Raw genomic sequence first — 26,589 nt, 5'->3', positions numbered from 1 at the left:
ACTGTGAGAACAAAGTCCCACATAAGAGATTAGTGTGTAAAATTAAAGCTCATGAGATTGGAGGTAATGCATTGAGATGGATAGAAAGCTGGTTGGTAGACAGAAAACAAAGAGTAGGAATAAAGGGTTATTTTTCCAAGTGGTAGGCAGTGACTAGTGGGGTACCACAGGGATCAGTGCTAAGACCCCAGCTATTCATAATATATATTAATTATTTAGATGAGGAAACTAAAGTAATATCTCCAAATTTGAAGATGACACAAATATGGCGGGAGGGTAAGCTGTGAAGAGGATGCAGAGATCCTTCAGTATGATTTGGAAAATTGAATAGGTGGACAAATGCATGGCAGGTGCAGTGCAATGTGGATAGCTGTGATCTTATTCACTTTGGTAGCAAAACCAGGAAGACAGACTATTATCTGATTTATATATTGGGAGAGGAAAATGTGCAATGAGGCCTGGGTATCCTTGTACACCAGTCATTGAAAGTAAACAGGCAGGTGAAGCAGGCAGTAAAGAAGGATTCAAGTACAGGAGCATGGATGTGTTGCTGCAATTATACAGGGCCTTGGTGAGATTACTGATGTGTTGGGTGCTTTGGATCCGTGGAACACATACAGGCTACCAACACTTAAAATAGAACGCTATTTTATTAAGCTAGAAACTGTTGAACATACTTTCACTGTGGGTTAACACGATATTAGATTAAACTAAAGACCTATGCCCTATCCTAACGAGTCTATGCACTCAGCACATGGTGAAGATCTGTGCTGCAAGCTGTAAGCTCTGTCCTTCTGAGAGGCAGCATCCCGAATGAGCGGGAAAACTGATGCCCTCTGTCTTTACAGTGAGTGTGCTCTAACTGGTGATTGGCTGCGGTGTTGTGTGTGTTGATTGGTCTTGCTGTGTGTCCATCCGTGTGTGTGCCTGCACCATGATATACTGGTGTATATTATGACATTCCCCCCTTTTATAAAAAAATGGATGTGTGTGGCAATAAATAATGTGTGGTGAGAATGTTCCTAACTACGTGTGGGGTGCAAAGACATATTTACAGGACTATGTACATGAGAACTAAGCTATTTACATGGGAAGGTGCCTGGTGCAGAGAAGCAGTATGCAACAAGAGTAACGAGATCAACACTATATACAAACCAGGGAAACGATCAAACAAAGCAACGAAACAATTCAGAGAGTCCATAAATTCGAAAACTTCATAAATTTTGTCTCTGAGGTGGGCAATGACTTCTGGTTGACCGAAAGGGTGGCACACCACTCATCATCCGGATCGATGCTGTATGCCGATAGAGGCTGGGTTCTTTGCTCTGGGGACACCCTGTTTTTTGTAATGATACCGACTGGAAAAGGCGCCTTCGGGTCCTTGGTGTCAATATCGGGTGGCAGGTCCGAATCGGGCTTGGTGTGGCCCGGACATTTCTGCGAGGCTGGCTGGAGCGACGAGAGTTGGCAGGCTGAGCTGATCTGCATAAAGCAGCACAGTGGCCAAGTTTGCCACATCGCAGGCATCATAGGGATTTGGCAGGACATTGCCGCTTTAAGTGGGCGGAGCCACAGTTGCCACACGTTGTAGTGTCAGTACGTTCGCTGCGCCACCGCGCATGCGCGGTGTGGTCGTACGTGGTGCGCGCCTGCGCAGTATGTTCGTCAACGTCGCCGTCCCCTCATTTGGTGCGCACAAGCGCGGGAGTCCGCGAAAAGCGCGTGAAATGGCCGCCCTCATCCAGGCTGAGGCCCTGGAGTTGCTCGATTGCTTGGACCCGTTCTGCCTCGTGGGGACCTTGCCGCGCCATTTCAGCCGCTTGGATGTGGGAATACCGACTAGTGGCGTGTTCATGTAGCACACAGGTCTCGATGGCGGTCGCTAGGGTGAGCTGCTTTACCTTGAGGAGCTGCTGGCATAGGGGGTCCGACTGAACACCGAAAATGATCTGGTCATGTATCATGGAGTTGGAGGTGAACCCGTAATTACAGGACTGTGCAAGGAAGCGGAGGTGGGTGAGAAAGGACTGGAAAGGTTCATCCTTACCCTGCAAACGCTGTTGGAATACATCGCGCTCTAAACTTTCATTCACCTCGATGTTGCAGTGACTGTCAAACTTAAGGAGGACCGTCTTGAATTTTGATTTATCTTCACCATCAGCAAAGGTGAGAGAATTGAAAATGTGGATGGCATGGTCCCCGGCCGTGGATAGGAAGAGAGCGATCTTCCTGGTGTCTGAGGTAGCTTCCCGGTCTGTGGCTTCAAGGTAGAGCTGGAAGCGTTGTTTGAATATCTTCCAGTTGACCCCTAGGTTACCGGTGATGCGGAGCGGCGGCGGCGGGCAGACGCTGTCCATTTTGCAGGATGGCTGTACGCTGGTGGAAGGCAGATCACTTGCAGGTAGGTCTAAGATGTTCTAACATCCCTCAACTACTGGTACCATAATGTGTCGGGTGCTTTGGATCCGTGGAATACATACAGGCTACCAACACAGGCTACCAACAAATAGAACAACACTATTTTATTAAGCTAGAAACTGTTGAACATACTTTCACTGTGGGTTAACATGATGTTAGATTAAACTAAAGACCTATGCCTATCCTAACCAGTCTATGCACTCAGCACGTGGTGAAGAATCTGTGTTGTAAGCTGTAAACTCTGTCCTTCTGAGAGGCTGCATCCCGAATGAGCAGGAAAACTGATGCCCTCTGTCTTTATAGTGAGTGTTCTCTAACTGGTGATTGGCTGCGGTGTTGTGTGTGTTGATTGGTCCAGCTGTGTGTCCATCAGTGTGTGTGTCTGCACCATGATGTACTGGTGTATATTATGACAATTACATCTGGAGTATTGTGTGCAGTTTTGGTCTCCTTATCTGAGGAAGGATGTTATTGCTGTGCAGGGATTGCAGCAAAGGTTTATCAGACTGATTCCTGATATAGCGGGATTGATGTTTGAGGAGAGATTGAGTTGGTTAAAATTACATGAGCTGGAGTTTAGAAGAATGAGGGGGATCTCATAGAAACCTATACAATTCTAACAGGACTAGACAAGATAGATGCAGGAAGGATGTTCCTGATGCTGGGGGAATCCAGAACCAAGGTCATAATCAAAGGATATAAGGGAAAACAATTTCTTCATCCAGGGAGTGGTGAGCCTATGAAATTCTTTAGCATAGAAAGCAGTTGATAGCAAAACACTGTGGGCAGATTCTCTGTCCAGTGACACCAGATTGACACCAGCCGAAAATCAAGGCCGGCGCCTGGCTGTACACAGAATACCATGCTCCGGTGCCTTGACAGTGGCGTCAATGCATTCCATGCCACACACTGGCGTGGGCATGCAAATTGTGCAGTACTGGCATTGGCATATCATTACCAGGACTGCCCAGGCATTCTCCAGGCCTCCCACAATGAGGCGAGGTTCACTTGCGGTATTTAAAATCGGGAAACAGGCGCCATGGTTGCTAAGGGAGAGGGAGGAGGGAAGACATGTTCCCATAGGTGCAGCTGTAAGCTGCCAGTTCTGCTGCTGGCCGGGTGGGCGATGACAAGGGCCAGGGAGAGTAGCAGGGGAGCGGCCAGGGGATGGTCCATGGGGTCAGGGTGACCCCCCTGGGACCGGGGTGTCCAGGCACTGACCGTCATTGCAAGGCAGCCATCTTGCAGCGCACCCCACTGACCGCCCACTGTGGCCTGTAGCTGTGCAGAGCGCCATCAGCTTTGTGGGTGCCCCCCCCCCCCCCCCGGTCATCTCCTGAAGAACCCACTGACCCCACGCCCCCCACAACCAGGCGCCATCCTTGGGCAGGGCACCACGCAGCCCACCCATGGGCCGCAACGCATACTGCTAGCATGGGTAGCGCCATCCACCAGTAACCCTGCCAGCAGGGACAGGTGCCGGGGTCAGAGGACCCCTCCTCCCCACCGCCCGGTCTCACGGACCGACGAGGCCAGGGGTGCGCTGCATAGGGCGATGAATCCGGGGAATTGGCCGGGGTGGGGGGTGGGAGGGGAAGGGGAGAGGAAGACATGTGGGGGCAGGAGCTGAGGTGCAGTACAGGGCCACCATGTAGCCCGTTGGACCTGGTTGGGCATGTGGCTAACCGCCATGCCAACCTGTCTGCTTTTCACCCACTGCAGAGAATGGATTTTGGTATCCAGCCAGGATTGGTTGGCATCTGCCGGGCCGCCGCAGCCCTGGCAGGAACCATGAGGCTGTACAAGCAGAAGCTGTTCGGCTAGGACACGGCAGAAGAGGAGCCTGCCCCAGAAGAGCAGGGACCAGCCGGTGAAGATGGAGAGCTGGCCATCCAACAGGCTGATGAGGAGGTGGGAAGGTGGTGCTGCATCAGGCCTCATGTATAATCGGCAGCGCCTGTCATTCGAGGACCTGCCAGACAGGGCGTGACACCGAAGGCTCCAGCTGAGCAGGGGATCGTGCGACATCTCTGCCTTGACATGGCACACCTGGAACTGCAGGGGAATGGGGAAGGATGCCGGCTCCTGGTGGTCATCAAGGTGACAGTTGCCCTGAACTTCACGCCACGGGGTCCATCCAGGCGCTGAATGGGGACCTGCCTAGGATCTTACAGACCTCGGTGCACAGGTGCATCCATGCCGTTACAGAGGCTCTGTATGTCCGGGTGGCCCAATACATCAAGCTGAAGATGGATCGAGCCCACCAGGTTCCCTGGGCAGCAGGGTTCGCCACCATCGCTGGGATGCCCCAGGCCCAGAGGGTGATTGACGGGATGCATGTCCCTCTACGAACACCGACACCTGAGGGGCTGGCCTTCACAAACTGAAAGGGGTTCCACTTGATGAATGTGCAGCTGGTGTGTGACCACCAGCTGCTCACCATGCATGTCTGCGCCCAATACCCAGGCAGCGTCCTGGCACACTCGGCAGTTGCCGACACCTTAGAGGTGCACTCCCAAGTGAGGGCTTGGATATTGGGCAGCAGGGTTAACCACTGCGCTCATGGCTGATGATGCCTATCGAAGGCTACAGACCAACGCAGAGATCCGCTACAACGACGCCCATGCTGCGACCAGGGGCGTGATCGAGCGATGCACCAGCGTCCTGAAGATGCTATTCAGTTGCCTGGAACGTTCTGGAGGGGCACATCTGGGCACCGCCAACTCGTTCGTCCCCTCCCACACATCCAACCCACCCCGTCCAATCACCCCTTCCCCTGTGCACCCTCACTGCATACCCCCCCCCCCCCCCCCCCCCTGCAGCACCTGGACACCTACCTGCTGAATTACGTGGTACAGTCCCAGAGGGAGGTGGCCCAGTCCCTGTTCTCCATGATTGCGAGCATTGAGGCCCTGATTGAGATGAGCGACCCTTCAGGACTGTCACCACCAGGTGGCGGGGGAGCCCCCAAAGCTCGCTCTGACCGCACCCCCATCCCAAGGAGTAGCCCGGTGCAGCATACAGAATAGCGTTATGGGCGAAGGCACAAACCTGTATATACATGTTCACCTGTTCACAATAAACACCTGTTCGAAGGGTGTGAGGGATGTGCTGGGCTGGGCTGGCTGCAGAGGGGCACTGCAAGGAGGAAAGGGGGCAGGGAGGATAGGCGACCGTTGGAGGGGGGCATGGGCACGGGCTCCAGGTCAGCTCCTGCTCATTTCCCAGTACCTGGCCCCATCCCAATCCTTCTCCACCCAAACTTCCCCCTACCCCTCCCCCCCTGCCCCACACCCCGGCCTCACCTCCGCCACCCCAAGGGTTCAGTGGGACTGTGTGATGGAATGGCCAGCTCGCATGCAGAGATCACCCAGATGGACGGTGGAGAGTGCTACCGTGGGCAGGAGTCAGACGTTGTCAAACGATGTGGAGCACCAGAGCTTATTGCAGAGCGGGTTGTCATCATCCCCCATCCCGCTGGACCAGACCCGCTGTTACTGCCATTCCAGAGCCTGCACCCTGGGGCAGGTATGTATCATGGATGGGATTGCAGGTGAGGAGCAGGAGGGGGGGGTGGGAAGCTGGGGGCGGGGCTGGGGGGAGCGGGGGGGGGGGGGGGGGGGGCTGGGGGGGTAGGACGGGATATTTGTGTTGCCTTTGGCCAGGCATCCTAGTCCATGAACCTCGAGGCAATTAGAGCGTCCCATGCGCGCTGGCCCTGGCGAACACGTTGTGCAGCTTCCTGTGCCTGTCCAGACCCCTTGCCCTGCCCATTCCAGCCCTCCCCCTCATTCTCCTTGTCAGACACGGCCTGCCGTTTATTCCCTTCCTCCAGCAACTCGTCCCCTCTGCCACATGATGTTGTGGAGGACGGAACAGGCCACCACGATGTGGGTGACCCTCCCAGCGCTATACTGGAGGGCCCCTCCAGAGCGGTTCAGGAACTTGAATCGCTGCTTCAGGGCTCCGATGCACCGCTCGATCATACTCCTGGCTGCTGCATGGGCATTATTGTAGCGGCTCTCCATGTCGGTCTGTGGCTTCCTAACAGTGTCATCAGCCACGACCGCAGTGGATGACCATGGAGCCAACCCCTCACCAGGGGGTGCACCTCTAAGGTGTCGGGAACAGTCGAGTGTGCCAGGATGAAGACATCTTGCACACTGTCCGGGTACTGGGCGCAGGTGTGCATGATGTGCAGGTTAACAGTAACTTCATTGCAGTGTTAATGTAAGCCTACTTGTGACAATAATAAAGATTATTATTATTATGGTCACGCACCAGCTGCACATTCATGGAGTGGTACCCTTTCGGTTTGTTAAGACATCCCCCTCATGCGGTGCTCGTAGGGGGACATGTCGATCACCCGGGGCATATGAGTGATGGCGGCGGACACTGCTGCCCAAGGATCCTGGTGGGCTCGGTCCATATTGAAATGGATGTATTGATCCACCTGGGCATATAGAGCCCATGTGATGGCACGGATGCACATGTGTACCTGTGCATTGAGCTCTGTGAGTTCCGGGACGGGTCCCCACTCAGTGCCTGGAAGGACCCCATGGCGAAGAGGTTCAGGGCGACCATCACCTTGATGGCCACTGGGAGCGGGTGTCCACTCCCATACCCACATGGTTCCAGGTGTGCCAAACGGCCTCCTTCAGCCAGAATCTTCGATGGCATTTCTGGTCCGGCAGATCATCGAATGACAGGCGCTGCTGGTACACGTGAGGCTTCATGCGATGTCTGCTTCCCACCTCCTCCTCGGCCTGTTGGGCAGCTGGCTCCAAGTCCTCTGGGACAAGCACCACTGCTGCAGTGTCCTCCCTGAGCAGCTGCTGCTCCTACAGCCTCAGTGCATCCCTGCGGCAGCTAGAATGATGGCAACCATCCCTGGTCGGATTCCAAAATACGTTGTCTGCAGGGAGTGAAAGGCAGGCATTTAACATGGTGCATACCCCTGTGCCCAACCAAGTCCTGTACTGCAGCCCCTGCCCCCGCATGTTTCACCTGCTCCCCACTCCTCCCCAAACCCCACACCCACCACCGACCGATCCCCCGGCACTTTGCCCTCCGCACCTCAACCCTGGCCCCATCGGTGGCCGGCAGCATGGGGGCCTCTGGTCCCGCCAAGGGTTTTGTGCTCTGTGGCCCCAATCCAGCACCTTCCTGTAGGGATAACTGTGGGCATTGCCCGTGGATGAGCTGCGTGATGCCCTGCCGGTGAGTTGGGCCCTGTTGTGGGTGGGGCCGAGGGTTGGGATGGTTGGCTGGGTGCACCCTTATGACTGGTGCCATTCTATGCAATCACGGGCCATGATGGGATGTCAGTGGGGTGTGCAGCAAGGTGGCTGCGGCAATGGCAGTCCGTGCCTGGACCCCCCCCTCTCCCCCCCAAGCCAGCCATGGCAGTGGTGGGTCCCGTAGCCCAAGGGCGCACCTCTGGGTACATGACCTGCCTCCTCCCTCTCCCTCAGCATCCACTGTTTCCCCAGTTTTAAAACCACAAGTGAACCCTGCCGTCGGACCTCCCCTAGGTGGAGGCGGAGCATCGCGGGAGCCCTGGAGAATACCGGGCCGGCCGTTAATGATATGTCAATGGTGTTTATTGCACGTGCGGCGTAGAATGCAATCACGCCACTGTCGAGGCACCGGGGCATGGCATTCCGTTGGATGCCCGGTGTCAACCTCGACTTTTGACTGTTCCAAATTCCTCACCCAATCTTGTTTCCCGATTCCGGCGTTGGCTGCCTGGGAAACTGGCTCAGGGCGCCTCATTGCTTCCTATCAGCTTCTCAGATTTTGAGAGTTTGTAACCAATCCCAGTAACTGTGAGGAATAAACTTTGATAGTTTGATCGCCATGTTGGGTAATCACTGTCTCACCATCGTGATCTATTCACTTACCTGGGGCGGGATTCTCCGACCCCCCGCCGGGTCAGAGAATTACCGGGGGCTGGCGTGACTCTCGCCCCCTCCGTGTCCCGAAGTCTCCGCCACCAGAGATTCAGCGGGGGCAGGATTCGCACCACGCCGGTCGGCGGGCTCACCCCCGCCGATTCTCCGGCTCGCGATGGGCCGAAGTCCCGCTGCTGGAATGCGTGTCCCGCCAGCCTGGATTAAACCACCTTTTGAACGGCGGGACAAAGTGGCGTGGGCGGGGCGATCTGGCCCCGGGGGGTGCCCCCACGGTGGCCTGGCCGGCGATCAGGGCCCACTGATCTGCGGGCGGGCCTGTGCCGTGGGGGCACTCTTTTTCTTCCGCCTTCGCCATGGTCTTCACCATGGAGGAGGCGGAAGAGACCCCCTCCCCTGCGCATGTGCGGGGATGACGTCAGCAGGCGCTGACGCTCCCGCGCATGCGCGGACCTGCGCCGCCCGGCGAAGACCTTTGGGCCCCGGCTGGCGTGGCACCAAAGGCCTTTCCCGCCAGCTGGTGGAGCGGAAACCGCTCCGGCGTGGGCCTAGCCCCTCAAGGTGAGGGCTTGGCCCCTAAAGGTGCAGAGACGTCCGCACCTTTGGGGCGGCCCGACGCTGGAGTGGTTCCCGCTACTCCATCACGCCGGGACCCCCCGCCCCACCGGGTAGGGGAGAATCCCGCCTCTGGTTCTTTTCATTCCTTCGGCAGAATTCTCCGTGCCTGAAACTAAGTGTTGACGCCAGGACTGAATTGGATAGTGTTCTACCACAGCAAAATTGGCACTGTTCCCAGACCAATCCACCGACTGTTAATGGGCTAGCACTGACGCTACGTGGAACACAACCGATTCTGATCAAAAACAGTGTCTGATTCGCCGGAGTCGGGTTTGATACTTGAGAGGCTGACAAGCTGCGGCCCATATAAGCACTCCACTCCCCACACACACTCATCCCAGCCAACAAGATAGCAGCAAGCAGACTGCCACCGCGGTTCTTCGACGGCGAATTCGAGACCCTACACGACACAGTGGAGGAGAGGCAGGCTACCCTGTACCGCGGGGTGAGGAGGCATTTGCCACCCGCCGCCGTGCACCGGGCCTGGGTGTAGGTGGAAGTGGCCACGAGCGTCATGGGCAACACGGCGAGGACCGGCCATCAGTGCCGCAAAAAAACTGCACGGCCTCCTCAGGACGGCCAGAGTGAGTAGGGAACACTGTGCCCCTGGCACTGGATTCCCATCCACACACCCGTAACCACACCTCCCACCCCCCCCCACCCGAGGGGCGACCAAACCCCCGCCCTGTACCACCTTCCAGCACCCATACCCAGGATAGTCATGGCAAGGTGCCCTGGCCACAAAGATCACGAAGCACACACCTCCTGTGCTACATGCATCCAAATGTCTAACACCGTGTGTTTTCTGTCTCTCTCTCCACGCCCCATTCTCTCTCTCTCTCCCCCCCCCCCTCTCCAACCATGAGAAGTCGGCACACATCCGCCGTGAGAGGAAGAAAACGGAGGGGGACCGCTGGACATGCGAGCAGTGTGCTGATGTGACCATCAATTCACTCGAGATGGGAGTAGAAGTAAACTGTGGCTTTAATCAACTTAGAACAGTGCCTGCCTGCGACTGATCCAATACTGAGAACCGCCTACAGGTCGACTGCTCTTTATACCTCCCTTCAAGGGGAGGAGCCATGGGCGGAGCCCACACAGGCCCCAACATGTTCCCCTACAGATAATGCCATACAATGGTCCATAGGAAGAGCCCACAAGTGCAACAGCATAGCACAGATACAATGGTGGATTATTGGCATAATACATTCACCACATTCACCCCTTGTTAAAAAAATGAAGTCCGGCGGGGGTCACGGGTTCATGAGTTCAGCCGGTCCGGCGCACGGATTGTGCGCTGTGATCGCCGAAGCTCTTGCGTTGTTGCTGGCCCGGGTGTCGAGCTCGTCCGTGCTGGCATCGGTAGTGAGGGCGCTGGTGCGGGTACAGACGTGGACTCCGGAAGCGTCTCTTCTGGAACTTCATTCCTGTGGATCGGTGAAGTGGGGATGGCGGGCGGGAGGGAGCGCGGGAGCCATACAGGGGCGGGGGCGCTGGTCATGGTAGGTTGGGCGGGATCTGGTGGAGGGGCGGTGGTGGTGGTGGAACCGGCGAGCGGCAAGTCCTGGAGGGAGACCGTATCCTGACGGCCATCGTGGTGTTCGATATAAGCGTACTGGGGGTTTGAGTGTAGGAGCTGGACCTTCTCTACCAGAGGATTGGACTTATGGCTCCTGACTTGTTTTCTGAGTAGGACTGGCTCCGGTGTCTTCAGCCAGTACGGAAGCAAGGCCCCTGAGGTGGATCTCCTAGGGAAAACCAATAGGCGGTCATGAGGGGTCTCGTTTGTGGCAGTGCAAAGTAGGGACCTAATAGAGTGGAGCGCATCGGGGAGGACCTCCTGCCAGTGAGAAACTGGGAGATTCCTGGACCGCAGGGTCAGTAGGACGGTCTTCCAGACTGTCGCGTTCTCCCTCTCCACCTGCCCGTTTCCCCTGGGGTTATAACTGGTAGTCCTGCTCGAGGCGATGCCCTTACTGAACAGGTACTGATGCAGTTCGTCGCTCATGAACGACGAGCCCCGGTCACTATGGACATAATTGGGAAACCAAACAGGGTGAAGACACTATGTTCGGGCTTTAATGACGATGGACGTGGTCATGTCGGGGCAAGGGATTGCAAAGGGGAAGCGGGAGAACTCATCAATCATATTGAGGAAATATGTATTGCGGTTATTGGAGGGGAGGGGCCCTTTGAAATCGATACTGAGGCCCTCAAAGGGCCGAGATGCCTTTACCAGGTGGGCCTTATTTGGTCGGTAGAAGTGCGGTTTACACTCCGCACAGATCTGGCATTCCCTGGTCATTGCTCTGACCTCCTCAGAGGAGTAGGGCAGGTTGTGGACCTTAATATAGTGGATAAGCCGGGTGACCCCCGGGTGACAGAGGTCATTGTGGATAGCCCGCAGTCGGTCATCTTGCGCGATGGTGCATGTGCCGCGGGATAGGGCATCTGGGGGCTCGTTGAGCTTCCCAGGACGATATACTATATCGTAATTATAGGTGGAGAGGTCGATCCTCCACCTCAAGATCTTATCGTTCTTGATTTTGCCCCACTGTGTATTATCGAACATGAAGGCTACCGATCGTTGGTCGTGCCTCCAGTGCCATACGGCTTCCACGATGGCTTGGTCTTCTTTTTCGACTGAGGAGTGCCGAATTTCAGAGGAGGTGAGGGTGCGCGAAAAAAACACGACTGGTCTGCCTTCTTGATTGAGGGTAGCGGCGAGAGCGACCTCTGATGCGTCACTCTCCACCTGGAAGGGGACAGACTCGTCCACCGCGCGCATCGCGGCTTTGGCGATATCCGCCTTGATGCAGCTGAAGGCCTGGCGGGCCTCAGTTGCCAGTGGGCAGATGGTGGCCTTGATTAGTGGGCGGGCTTTGTCCGCATAGCTGGGGACCCACTGGGCATAATATGAAAAGAACCCGAGGCACCTCTTCAGGGCATTGGGGCAGTGGGGGAGGGGGAGTTGCAGGAGGGGGCACATACGGTCAGGGTCGGGTCCCAGAATCCCGTTTTCCACGACGTAGCTGAGGATGGCTAGTCTGGTTGTGCGGAAAACGCATTTCTCCTTGGTGTACATGAGGTTTAGGGTTTGGGCGGTTTGGAGAAATCGGTGGAGGTTGGCTTCGTGGTCCTGCTGATCATGGCCGCAGATGGTGACATTGTCCAAGTACGGAAACGTGGTCCGCAGCCCATATCGGTCCACCATTCGGTCCATTGTTCTTTGGAACTCCGAAACCCCGTTCGTGACGCCAAAGGGGACCTCCCGGAGGAAGTGGAAAAGGCGGCCGTCTGCCTCAAAAGCCGTGTAGTGGCGGTCCTCCGGGCGGATTGGGAGCTAGTTGTATGCAGACTTCAGATCCACCGTGGATAACACCCGGTCGTGTGCGATCTAGTGTACCTTGTCTGCAATCTGGGGAAGGGGGTACGCATCGTGTTGCGTGTACCGGTTTATGGTTTGGCTGTAATCTACAACCATCCGGTTCTTTTTCCCGGTCTTGCCGACCACTATCTGAGCTGGCCTCGATGACTCCCTCCCGCAAGAGACGCTGGACCTCGGACCTGATAAAAGTCCTGTCCTGTATGCTATACTGCCTGCTTCTGGTAGTGATTGGTTTGCAGTCGGCGGTGAGGTTTGCGAAGAGTGGGGGAGGGTCGACTTTTAGGGTCATGAGGCTGCATATGGTGAGTGAGGGCAGGGGCCCCCCGAACTTCAGGGTTCGGCTCCTGAGGTTGCATTGGAAATCTAGTCCCAAAAGGAGAGGAGCGCAGAGGTCTGGGAGCACATATAATTTAAAATTGGTGTACTCGGCACCCTGTATTGCTAGGGTTGCGGTAGTGCACCCTCGGATTTGCACCGAGTGCGACCCAGAGGCGAGGGAGATGGTTTGGTGCGCCGGGAAAATTGGGAGCAAGCAGCGTCTTACCATGTCCGGGTGAATGAAGCTCTCTGTGCTCCCGGAGTTGAAAAGGCAAGGCTGCTCGAGCCCGTTTACCCGGATGGTCATCATGGAGCTCCGGAGGTGCTTGGGTCGCGACTGGTCCAGGGTGACCGCGCTGAGTTGTGAGTAGCCGCGTGGTCGGAGGTGCTGGAGCGGTTCCGCGATGGCTGCCCTTGTTGATCGTACACGTCGAGCGGCGTAGCAGATGGCGGCCAAGATGGCGGCCCCCATTGATCGAGCGTGGCGGTTGGTGAGGAAGATGGCGTCCAAGATGGCGGCCCCATGGATCGCACGTGGCCGGCCGCGTGGGGGAGGATGGCCAAGATGGCGGCCCCCGTGAGTCTCACGTGCTGTGAGGGCTGGAACATGGCTGCCCCCACGAATAGCATGAGGCTGATGACGCGTCTACAGGGGGCGGAGTTAGCAGACATGCTGCCACATTGCGGGGTCTGCGGGCCTGTGAGTCTGAGGAGCGGGCCTGTGAGTTAGAGTTCTTGGACCTGGCCAGGCAAACTTTGTCGAAATGTCCTTTTCTCCCGCAGCTGCTGCAGTTCGTGTTACGGGCCGGGCAGTGCTGCCGGGAGTGTTGGGACTGGCTGCAGAAATAGCAGGGTAGCCCCCCATGGTGTGCAGGCGGCCACGCGGCACAGGCCTGGGGTAGTCTTTGGTCGGGGGTCCACGAAGGTGTCGCGTGGTCAGCCGGGAACGCATTAAGGCTCTGAAACGCTACTTCCAGAGAGGAGGCTAACTTTACTGTCTGATCCAGGTCCAGGGCCCCCTTTTCGAGTAGGCTCTGTCTCACGTAGTTGGACCGGACTCCCGCTGCGTAGACGTCTCGGACGGCGAGTTCCATATGTTAAGCGGCTGTAACGGCCTGGTAGTTGCAGCTGCGTGCGAGGGCTTTGAGGTCGCATAGCTAGTCTTCTAGCGATTCCCCGGGGTGCTGGCGGCGAATGGTGAGGATGTGACGCGCGTAGACCTTGTTCACGGGCCGTACATAGAGGCGTTCGAGAATCGCGAGGGCATCTGCGTAGGAGGAGGCCTCATCGAGTTGAACAGAGATTCGATGGCTCACACATGCATGGAGGAGGCTCAGCTTCTGATCATCGGTGACGGAAGGCGTGGAGGCGGCTGCGAGATAGGCCTTAAAGCAGTGAAGCCAGTGCGAAAAAATTTATTTCACCTCCGCGGCCTGCGGATCGAGTTCAAGTCGGTCAGGTTTGAGGGCCGATTCCATAGCTGCGTTTAAGTTGATTAAATTGATGCGACCATCAATTCACTCGAGACGGGAGTAGAAGTAAACTGTGGCTTTAATCAACTTAGAACAGTGCTTGCCTGCGACTGATCCAATACTGAGAACCGCCTACAGGTCGACTGCTCTTTATACCTCCCTTCAAGGGGATGAGCCATGTTCCCCTACGGATAATGCCATACAATGGCCCATAGGAGGAGCCCACAAGGGCAACAGCATAGCACAGATACAATGGTGGGTTATTGGCATAATACATTCACCACATGTGCACTGGGCCTGATCGGTGACCTGGAGGAGAGGGCGGTCACCGAGGCAGAGGTCAACATTGGGCCAACAAATGAGAGCCCTCTCAGTTGCGGTTCCCCATGGCACGTGTGTCATCAGCCCCACCACCACCCTCCCCCCCCCCCCCCCCCCCGCCCATTCAGGTACGCACCACACACGTGCAATAGTACAGCAGGTGGAGGTAGGAGTGCCCAAGGGGGCGGATGGTCGGAGGGTGGCTCGACCTAAAGACTAGCTGCCGTTCAGACTGACTTCGGGCTTCTGGAAAGGGCTGTCTCATCAATAGTGGCGATATAGTCTCAGAGCCAGGGAGTGCTTGAGGGGATCATCAACCATCCAGCGCCTGCAGGCGCAGTTAGAGGAGTCGCACCTCGTGCAGAAGCAGGAGGTGGTGCCAACCATGCGTGCCACCCAGCCCAGCACCACATTGGTGACATCCGGGCTGGAGGCCTTGCGCGGGGGGGGGGGAGAGAGAGAGGTGTAGGCCATGGGTCAGGATGTCCAAGGCCTGGGGCATTCTGCGTGGGCAGTGGCCGAGGCCCAGTACAGGGCAGCCCTCTCACAGGCAGTGGTGCTCCAGAGCATGGCCAGTCACAGCAGATCATGGTTGAGGGCATCAGTGGCATTGCCCGGGTGCTGCCAGTGACACAACCCAGAGGGAGGTGGCGAAGTCACTGGCTGATGTGGCATAAACGCAGAAGAGATGGCACTGTCGCAGCATGATGTGGCGCAGTCCCAGGGGGAGGTGGTCCTCTCTCTCTGCTCCATGGCTGCGAGCATCGAAGCCCTGTACGGGGACAGTCGTGGGCCTCTAGGAGCAGCGGCACCAGGTGGCGGGGGAACAGGGGATAGCTCGGCTCACACCCCTGTCCCATGGAGTAGCCCGAGGGCCATCGGGCACCCCGAGGGAGGAGAAAGTGATGGGGCCCATGCCGATGACAACCGCAGGGGAGATGACGGAACACCGCAGCGCCTCAGACTGCTCCCCCTCCTGTTCCTGGCGCATATGGTGGGCATCAGACAGAACAGGGTGGCACCATGCCACCTGGGACACCCGAACAGCAGCAGGGTCCGGGCATCATGTCTTCTGAGGGAGAGAGAGGAGGTACGAGAAGTTTCTAAAATAGGTATGCACTGGTACAAAATGTCGCGCTTGCTGGGTGGTGGCTACCAGGGCGAGGGGGGAGTTGCAGGAAGTGACCTGCTGATGGCCCCGTGGATTCAGGGTGTCCCCCTCAGGGTCGGGTGGCCGGCACAAACCTCCATTGTGTACAAGTTACAAGCCCCTGGCTGCTCACTCTGCTGACTGCCCACTGTGTCCTGTAAATGTGCACAGGCCCGCAGGTCATCAGGGAACCCCTAGGCCACCCGTCTGGAAGCCCTCAAACCCCAGCTGACCCATCAATCAATTCCAATGAAAAAGGGTGCAGGATTCGCTGGGTCCGTGATTGACACTCGGGAGGCTGACAAGCTGCAGCCACATATATATATTACAATCCCCACACACACTCATCACAACCAACAAAATGACACTGGTTGCGCTGGAGCGCACCCATCCCGCTGATGGGTTGGCTAGGGTCAGCGGGCACCTGCGGGGACACCTATAAGATCCGTGATCCTAAGTTCGCAGTGGGCTGTCAGCAGTGTGCACAGCTGCATGGCTGCCTTTTTGGCTGCGGCAATGGTGCTCCATGCCCATCCACCCCGACCTCACAACTCACCTCCTGGCCACCGCTCACTACTCCCCCCGCCGGCCCTGGCAGAAGCCCCCCTGCCAGCGGCACAACTGTCAACACACTAGGGTGATGTTGGACACTTTCCGTACCCCCTCTCTTTTCCTCAGCAGCCGCCACGCCGGTTTCATGATTTTTAAAAGCACAAGTGAACCGCGACATCAGGAACTCGGTCCATCAGAGGTGGCAAATCGTGGAGGCCCCAGAAAATACCGGGTCAGGTTTGCTAATGATATGTAAATAGTGTTTACGTGCGTTCCGGACCGCATTGACGCCGCTGTTGAGGTGACAGAGAATTGTGATTTGGCGTCAAATCAGCACCCGCTGTGATTTTGGCGTCGGACCTTTTCTCCGCCAATCACGTTTCCCGATTTTGGCGTCAGCCAAAGGAGAATCCCGCCCTGGGTCAGGCCTGCTAATGATATGCCAATGGCGTTTACTGTGCGTGCAGAGTGGAATGCATTGACGTTGCTGTTGAGGCACTGGAGAATTGCGATTTGATGGATACTAAGTTGGCAGAGTGACAGGAGCCAGAGATTTCTGTTGAACAACAGGAGGAGTATACATTACGGAGTTCTCCAAGGATCATTATTTGAACCATTGCTTTTCTTGATCTATATTCATGACACAGGGACTTGGGTGTACAGGACACAATTCCAAAGTAAGCTGGTGTAATAAAGCTTGTGGATAGGCGAGATACTAAATGAATATTTTTCGTCAGTATTCACTCAGGAAAAAGATAATGTTGTGGAGGAGAATGCTGAGACCCAGGCTATTAGAATAGATGGCATTGAGGTACGTAGGGAAGAGGTGTTGGCAATTCTGGACAGGCTGAAAATAGATAAGTCCCCGGGGCCTGATGGGATTTATCCTAGAATTCTCTGGGAAGCCAGGGAAGAGATTGCTGGGCCTTTGGCTTTGATTTTTCTGTCATCATTGGCTACAGGAATAGTGCCAGAGGACTGGAGGATAGCAAATGTGGTCCCTTTGTTCAAAAAGGGGAGTAGAGACAACCCCGGCAACTATAGACCGGTGAGCCTCACGTCTGTAGTGGGTAAAGTCTTGGAGGGGATTATAAGAGACAAGATTTATAATCATCTAGATAGGAATAATATGATTAGGGATAGTCAGCATGGCTTTGTGAAGGGTAGGTCATGCCTCACACACCTTATCGAGTTCTTTGAGAAGGTGACTGAACAGGTAGACGAGGGTAGAGCAGTTGATGTGGTGTATATGGATTTCAGTAAAGTGTTTGATAAGGTTCCCCATGGTAGGCTATTGCAGAAAATACGGAGGCTGGGGATTGAGGGTGATTTGGAGATGTGGATCAGAAATTGGCTAGCTGAAAGACAGAGGGTGGTGGTTGATGGGAAATGTTCAGAATGGAGTTCAGTTACAAGTGGCGTACCACAAGGATCTATTCTGGGGCCGTTGCTGTTTGTCATTTTTATCAATGACCTAGAGGAGGGCGCAGAAGGGAGGGTGAGTAAATTTGCAGACGACACTAAAGTCGGTGGTGTTGTCGATAGTGCGGAAGGATGTAGCAGGTTACAGAGGGACATAGATAAGCTGCAGAGCTGGGCTGAGAGGTGGCAAATGGAGTTTAATGTAGAGAAGTGTGAGGTGATTCACTTTGGAAGGAATAACAGGAATGCGGAATATTTGGCTAATGGTAAAGTTCTTGGAAGTGTGGATGAGCAGAGGGATCTAGGTGTCCATGTACATAGATCCCTGAAAGTTGCCACCCAGGTTGATAGGGTTGTGAAGAAGGCCTATGGAGTGTTTGCCTTTATTGGTAGAGGGATTGAGTTACGGAGTCAGGAGGTCATGTTGCAGCTGTACAGAACTCTGGTACGGCCGCATTTGGAGTATTGCGTACAGTTCTGGTCACCGCATTATAGGAAGGACGTGGAAGCTTTGGAGCGGGTGCAGAGGAGATTTACCAGGATGTTGCCTGGTATGGAGGGAAAATCTTATGAGGAAAGACTGATGGACTTGAGGTTGTTTTCGTTAGAGAGAAGAAGGTTAAGAGGAGACTTAACAGAGGCATACAAAATGATCAGGGGGTTAGATAGGGTGGACAGTGAGAGCCTTCTCCCGCGGATGGAAATGGCTAGCACGAGGGGACATAGCTTTAAACTGAGGGGTAATAGATATAGGACAGAGGTCAGAGGTAGGTTCTTTACGAAACGAGTGGTGAGGCCGTGGAATGCCCTACCTGCAACAGTAGTGAACTCACCAACATTGAGGGCATTTAAAAGTTTATTGGATAAGCATATGGATGATAATGGCATAGTGTAGGTTAGATGGCTTTTGTTTCGGTGCAACATCGTGGGCCGAAGGGCCTGTACTGCGCTGTATCGTTCTATGTTCTATGACTGTGAGGAGGATTGTGATAGACTTGAAGACAACATAGGCAGGCTGGTAGTATGGGTGAACATGCGGCAGATGGAATTCTCCCTAATTGTACGCAGTGACAAAAAGGGTAGATTGTAACAGAGACCAGCATAGTATGGTTCACCCAAAATTTGTGCAATAACATATTTGTGTCTTTCCAGGCAAATGTTTTCACTTTCATCGTGTTTTGATTTAAAGGCAGACAAGGGGGGACTTGGAAATGGGCCCTGACTTGCACTTCCTTTTCCTGTCAAAGTTAGTGGCTCATTTGGTGTTGAGTGCATAATAGCCCAGTCCCAAAAGGGTATTGTCATGATATTCAAACACACACATCATGATAGACACACCAACAGACAAATCAGAACACACAACACCACAACCAATGACAGAAAGATATAAAAGCACAGACACGACCCCCGGTGGTCAGTATTAGCTGCAGAGGAGGACCAGGACACATCTGCCACCAAACACACTCAGGGAGACAGCACGTGCAGAGTATCCAGAACGAACTGTATTATAAGAGTTAAAATAAAATAGAGTTGTACCACATACAACTGTGTTGGCTCATCTGTGCACCAGAGCACCCAACACCACATGGTACAGGAGTGGATCGATACCTGCCGGCATACCTCAGTGTACAGAGACAACCAGCAGTGCCCAGGCAAAATGATAGAGCTCCCGGTTCCGCAGCCGCTCCAGTGCTACGGCGACCTCCGCGAAAACTGGCGGCGATTCCGGCAATGGTTCGAATTGTTCCTGGTGGCAGCTGAACTCCAAGACCTGGATGATAGCGAAAAAATTGAATTTCTCCTCACCATCGCCGGTGCAAGGGCAAGAGAAATATTCACAAGGTTCAGGTTCTTCAGGAGGCAGCAAAGGTACGATTACCAGGCAGTCCTGGACAAATTCTCCAAGTACTGTGAAGAAAACGCAATCCAATCGGCAAGTAAAGGTAAGAAAAGCGGCAGTACTCACCTCGTGGCTGGGATCCCGGAGCCCGAATTCCCAGAGGCCGAAATCCCGGGCCTGAGAGAGGGCTGGGTCGAGGTCGGCGGCCATCTTGCTAAAGGTATCACGCTAGCACAGTTGCGCGAGCAGTGCGCAGAACCGGAAGTTTCGTTTGCGCATGCGCGAGATGCTGCGCATGCGCAGTCAAGAAAACGGCCATCGGTAAAGGAACAGCGATCTGAGCATGCGCAGTCGCTTCCTACGTGCTACATACCGAGTGTCAGGATGTCAGAGGCCCCAGACTGCACCAATTTAAAGGGGAAATGTCCCAAATCCAATTTAAAAGGGAAACGTCCCAAATCAAAAAAACAAAAATCTGTTAAAGCTGTAAAACAACCTTCCCTCACCTGGAATGACAGCACAGTGCCGCAAATTGACCCAGGAGATGAATTTGACCTCCGAAGAACCCTCCGACAAGCAGTTACCTACGCACAAGCCGATGATTCCGACCTCGAATACTTCGATGACGATCTTTACAGTGTTTCCGGACCTCGCGAGCCCAATGATAGCTCCGTGGTCCTATACGACTATGACTCGGACGAACCTTTCGTGTTGCACATTGGCGGCCCCCACATTGAATCCGACGCAGATGCGGATTCATTTTTCGGATTTGAGGATCTTCAATCCAGCAGATATGACGTTCCAACTTATCAGTACCGGATGATGCTGCAGCCTGACATTAACAGACAGGGAGCGGTGCAAGCACACGGAGAGCGCCCTGCTGCCACACAGAGCGTGGTCCACGTCCCGCTCAACGTTCCCGACTCTATGAAAGAAGACATGCAAGACTCCAGAGCGCAGTCCTCGCATGAAGCAGAAGTGACTCCAGTGTCACAAGCCTCCACAGCAAGCTCGTGGACAGACTCCACAATTGCAGAAATGCAAGACTCCAGAGCGCAGTCCTTGCACGGACAAGAAGTGACTCCAGTGTCACAAGCCTCCACAGACAGCTCGTGAACAGCCTCCACGATAGAAGCAATGCAAGACTCCAGAGCGCAGTCCTTGCACGAACAAGAAGTGACTCCAGTGTCACAAGCCTCCACAGAGAGCTCGTGGACAGCCTCCACGATAGAAGCAACGCAAGACTCCAGAGCGCAGTCCTTGCACGAACAAGAAGTGACTCCAGTGTCACAAGCCTCCACAGAGAGCTCGTGGACAGCCTCCACGATAGAAGCAACGCAAGACTCCAATGTGCAGTCCTTGCAGGAACAAGACCATGAGGGTCTAGCAACCTCTCCTGACCAACCAGCGGCAGATGATGCAAGTCTGCCATGCTCACGTGAACAGCAAGAAGGCTATAACAGCCTACCATGCTCCACTACACAGCAGCATGACCATGAAGGTCTCTCATGCTACAATGAAGGGCACAGCGCTGATGACTGTTCAAGCCCAACTGAAGACAAGCCAAAGGAATCGCCTCGTCCAAGCCCGAAGAAAAAAGGTTTATGCGCTGACCTTCAGGATCATTATAGCCGAACAGAGATTAATAATGCTGCACGGCCACAGAAGGATGCTGCGGATTTGCTAAAGAAATTTATTGAATGTTTAACTTGCAAGGAGCAGACTGAGAATTGCCAGTGTTTTAGTACGGATCGAAAAAATGGACAAGACATTGATCCTCAGGTAATGGAAATAACACAACCTGAATCATATCTACAGCAGGGACAAATGTCTCCCTTCAACACAACGCCGCAAAATCCCAACTTCGGAGACCAGCAGTTAGTCAGTAATGACTCTTCAAACCTTGAGGGGAACATTAATTGCATTGAACCTATACACACTCCACTGATAAATGAGCAGAACATTGGAGCAAGAATCCTGAGGACACCGACATCGAGTAGCCAGATAACGAATTTAAAACCCACAGCAGTTTCAAGTGAACCAAGTGTGCTTTCCACTAATGGTGAAGATGCAGATAAGGTCGACCCGATTATCCATTGTACCACACTAACCCCAGTGATTAAGCAGTTATGTATGGGGAGTATAATGTGGGCAATTGAGAACAGTAAAAGAGAGACTGTGACCATGCCAGTCCCAGCAAAATCAGACCCAGAGACCATGAAGGCATGTACATTAGACAAAGATACATATGAGGCACCTGAGAAGAAAAGTGAAACGGAATGTTCTTTGGAAAATAGTACAATGTCGATAGAAACATTGGATCCTATATTCGAGACCATACATATGGGAGAATTTGGGGGTAATAAACAAGGTTCTGCAATGTCTGGGGGAAGATTTAAAATTCCAAAGAAGAAAAGCCCAAATGAAGGACAACGGCAAGACAATGACAGTCCACCGACATGGTGTGCACCACCAGATGAAAACTCTGACAATTTATCCAACCCTAGTGAACAGCAAGCTGCTAATGAGGATCTATCCACGGGATGTGAGACGAGTGACGACAGCATCCCACTTCCCATGCAAAAGGTGCAAGGTGACAGACCTCGCCTAGTGCGTACCGAGGCACTCGACGATCACGGTGGGACCACTGACGACTGCGGTGGCGGCGCACCGCTTCCACCCTCGATGGCTCGAGCCTCTCCACTGGTTGGTGCATTCCTGCATGTTCCGACTCCAGAAGTGCAGCTTCAGGGAATCTCGGCTGCCTCCAGTGAACCTGTTGGGACTCCGGACGGGGGGCATCGACGGAAGGCAGACCGGACTCCAGATGGGGAGCAGCCAAGCGCCGACTCTGATTTGCGCACGCCAGACCTTGCTCCGGACGGGCGGTGTCGCGGCCTCGGTGATGGCACGCTCAGGGTGACGGCGGATGCCACGGTGACAGGGAATGGATCGCGTGGCAGTCCCACTGGGTCGGCAGTGGCAACCAGCACCGGCGGTCCAAGGTGGACACACCAATTCGCGCCATCGCCAGACGTTGATGCGAGCAACAATTCTCTCTCCAAGGCGACATGCTTCGACGTTTCTCTGCGGAGTCGCCCTTCCGGCACAGCAGGTGGCCGGAACCAGCGTGCACGGTCTCGGCCAACTTCCACATCTGGCACAGTCATCGCCTTGCATGATATTAGTGATGGTGCTACTTCGATGGCAACGACCCATCGGCTACAAGATGCCGTCCACCACAAACATAAAAAGAAAAAAGACTCCACCTTGTTCCTGGCATGCAGGGCGGATGGATTGGTGCGTAGGCGCAATCAGCGAGCTTTGCGCCGCCTTCCACGCTCGCAACTGAACCGTACGCACACGCCGGATCCTCCACTGGTTCCCAAGGATGACTTCGTGGAGATGCCACGGATCATGCCCCTTCCATCGCCACCAGAACCAAACCACAGCCAAGGCACCACTAACAAAGATGTTGAATGTTATATTTGCACGAATGAAAAAACCAAGCACTGCACGAAGTACAACAAATGGTAAAGTAGAGACTTCGGCAACAGCATCACCTCCAACAGTCCAAGGTGAACCAGTGTGACCCCAAATCTCCACAGCTGAACCGGCTTGAGGACCAGCCCATTCTTGAGGCGGTCACCCATTAGATTGGACTTATAACGCTGTTCATACGTTCAAAAAGTCAAACACTTCTGTATTATAACCTGTTGTTGTTTATTGTTCCAGATATCGTCTGACCGGACCAATGTTCAAGTTTTTTTTTTCTCTCGCATCCAAGTTTTGTTATGGTACAACCTTGTTAGTGTGACGCACCCGACATCGCCCCATGTAAATAGTTACGTCATATACACACGCTGTACACAACACACACACACACTCTTAGATGCACTCACGACACAATTATATTTATAACCACGTAGGCACATATCTTTGTAAAAAGGGGGGATGTCATGATATTCAAACACACACATCATGATAGACACACCAACAGACAAATCAGAACACACAACACCACAACCGATGACAGAAAGATATAAAAGCACAGACACGACCCCCGGTGGTCAGTATTAGCTGCAGAGGAGGACCAGGACACATCTGCCACCAAACACACTCAGGGAGACAGCACGTGCAGAGTATCCAGAACGAACTGTATTATAAGAGTTAAAATAAAATAGAGTTGTACCACATACAACTGTGTTGGCTCATCTGTGCACCAGAGCACCCAACACCACAGGTATGTTGAGATTACACTGTATAATGTAATTCCTTCTCAGCCTCTAAGGCAGGCACCCCAGGAGCACTGTAAATTACATTTTCTATCCCTATGACCGGGGAAGCAGTTATAGTTCAATGCTGAACAGTACATTAAATGGCTTCAGTTGACACAGTGCGAATGGCTATGATCCCACCAAGAATGGATCTCTCAGGGCAGAAATCAACATTTTGGCAATGGTCTGCTTTGGCAGACACAATTTGTGTTGGTCCCTGTGGAACAAGTGGCCAGTCTTCCCTGGCCTCTCCTCAAGTGGTTGACGGTTGTCCAGATTTTTCATGGAACATTAAAACCTGGGTCTTTGACTACTCGAGTCAGTTGCCAGGTTGCCACCTAATTTGGTGGTGTTTGCAGTCAACTGGGAAGTGCGGCTGGTGTCAATTTGTAGGATGTGCAGTGTATTTCAGGTAAATGACTACAAAATGATGGACACTGTGAATTGTTGAATTTGCAGTGGGTTTAGGGGTGCATTAATGGGGCAGGCCTCCTAGAAATTCAGCCCCAAATTTATCATTGGAAATGGTGTATGAGTTGGGGGCGGCAAGGCGGCACAGTGGTTAGCACTGCTGCCTCACAGCTCCAGGGACCCGGGTTCAATTCTAGCCTCGGGTGACTGTCTGTGTGGAGTTTGCACTTTCTCCCAGTGTCTGCGTGGGTTTCCTCCGGGTGTTCCGGTTTCCTCCCACAGTCCAAAATGTGCAGATTAGGTGGATGGGCCATGGCAAATAGTCCCTCATTGTCCAAAAGGTTAGGTGGGGTTACTGGGTTACAGGGAAGGATAGAGATGCGGGCTTAAATAGGGTGTTCTACGCAAGGGCCGGTGCAGACTCGATGGGCCGAATGGCCTCCTTCTGCACTGTAGATTCTATGATTTCATTTGAATTGAAAGGAGATAGTGTGGGCAAAAATGTTGATAGATGGAAATGGACTATGGATGGAGACACCAAAGGACAGAGGGTGAAACAGTCAAGGAGAAACAGTCGATTAGGGTTAAGGGAGACTTACTATAATCAGTGTAATGATGGATAGATAGACCTGACTTGGGTGACATTTGCGCTGATGAAATGGTGAAACTAATTTGCATTGATGTAAAATTGGCAGTAAATCTTCCTGATCAGAGATGATTCAATATTGCCAAGTAAATACCATTTTATATTCATTAACTTATGTTTCTTTTCTGATAGCTTGAGCAGGCACTCACATACAAAAACCTGCTCATTTGGACCAACGAGAGTAACATGATGGAAATGACGGTTGAAGTTCATCTGCCCAGATTTAAGCTAGAAGACCAATTTGACCTTGAAGATGTACTTCCAGCGATGGGGATGAGTGATGTCTTTGATCAGTCAAAGGTCAATTTGACTGGAATGTCGAAAACAAATAGCCTTTTTTTGTCAAAGGTCATTCACAAGTCCTTTGTGGAAGTTAATGAAGAAGGCACAGAAGCAGCCGGTGTCACTGCAAGCATAATTTCCCATCGAAGTCTAGAATTGAAAAGAAAATTTGTAGCTGATCACCCTTTTCTGTTTTTCATCAGACACAACAAAACACAGAGCATTCTATTCTTTGGCCGATTCTCTTCACCAGGGAATGAGGTCAGGGAAAGTGGAGGTGCAGGCAACATGATGCAGCAGCAGGTGCAATGCCACAAATAAAAAGTTGATGGGTGGAGAAAGATATAATTTTGATTGAAATAATTGCTTTGCCCACAATAATACAAAAGATCTCCCAGTGATTCTCAATTAATGAATGGTGACAATCTGCCGAATGGGTGGTTGAAAGTGCACAAGGGGACTCAATGAACAGCTTTCAGCTTTCCCTGCCATATTATGCTTGTGTAATAATGGTACCATCAAGGGTTTCAGTTTTTAACATTGCCTTTAAGATGACAACATGTTTTGAAGCAGATATTGCTTTCATTAAATTGCAAAATTGTATTCTGGATCAGCATACTCCTATTACTCAAAAGCTGTTTTTGGTTACAAAAATTCAAATGATCTGATGTTGAAATAAAATGACACAAAAGGCATTTTTGACACTGAAATAAAATTAAATAATCTGTAATTCAAATGAACTAATTAACAGGAATAACCTATTTAGCATTTTTGTTACTTTTAACACATTCATGTTTATTGGGAGAAATTACAAATGTAAACGTTTGGCAATACTTTGATTGTACCATTTTTTTCTTTCCAAAAATAAATTCCTTCAACTGGCCAACATTTGAATTCTCTCTTGAAAATGCCACAAAAATACACTTTTCAAAAAAGGTTCACTGCAGTTTTTGGACATGCACACATTTGCACAAGTCTGGTAGTCATTTGTACATCATTGTATCCCAGTGAGATAGTCTGAGGGAGGTTGATCACTTTCATAGAGATTTCATAGAATTTACGGTGCAGAAGGAGGCCATTCGGCCCATCGAGTCTGCACCGGCTCTTGGAAAGAGCACCCTACCCAAGGTCCACACCTCCACCCTATCCCCATAACCCAGTAACCCCACCCAACACTAAGGGAAATTTTGGACACTAAGGGCAATTTATCATAGCCAATCCACCTAACCTGCACATCTTTGGACTGTGGGAGGAAACCGGAGCACCCGGAGGAAACCCACGCCCACACGGGGAGGATGTGCAGACTCCACACAGACAGTGACCCAAACCAGAATCGAACCTGGGACCCTGGAGCTGTGAAGCAATTGTGCTATCCACAATGCTACCGTGCTGCCCACACAATGCTACCATGCTGCCCAACAATGCTACCGTGCTGCCCAACAATGCTACCGTGTTGCCCAACAATGCTACCGTGCTGCCTTAGTACAATCAGTTGGCAGCCAGAATAAGAGATAGAGCAAGTGGTGGCTTTGATAGAACTGGAACCCGATTGCTCATGCTCA

General features: G+C 53.1%; 1 protein-coding gene across 1 annotated transcript in view; it reads left to right on the top strand.

The window, feature by feature from the left end:
- Nucleotides 1-25,913, top strand: part of LOC140425345 (leukocyte elastase inhibitor-like) — a 100,578-nt gene extending 74,665 nt beyond the window's left edge. Inside the window, exon 7 of the mRNA XM_072509509.1 lies at nucleotides 24,878-25,913. Coding sequence (XP_072365610.1) covers nucleotides 24,878-25,348 — 471 coding nt within the window. The 3' untranslated portion in view covers nucleotides 25,349-25,913. The remainder of the gene's footprint in view (nucleotides 1-24,877) is intronic.
- The last annotated feature ends 676 nt before the right edge of the window (nucleotides 25,914-26,589 follow it).

The sequence above is a fragment of the Scyliorhinus torazame genome, chromosome 6, assembly GCF_047496885.1.
Source record: "Scyliorhinus torazame isolate Kashiwa2021f chromosome 6, sScyTor2.1, whole genome shotgun sequence".
Classification (NCBI taxonomy): Eukaryota; Metazoa; Chordata; class Chondrichthyes; order Carcharhiniformes; family Scyliorhinidae; genus Scyliorhinus; species Scyliorhinus torazame.
This window is presented reverse-complemented; position numbering and strand designations above follow the sequence as displayed.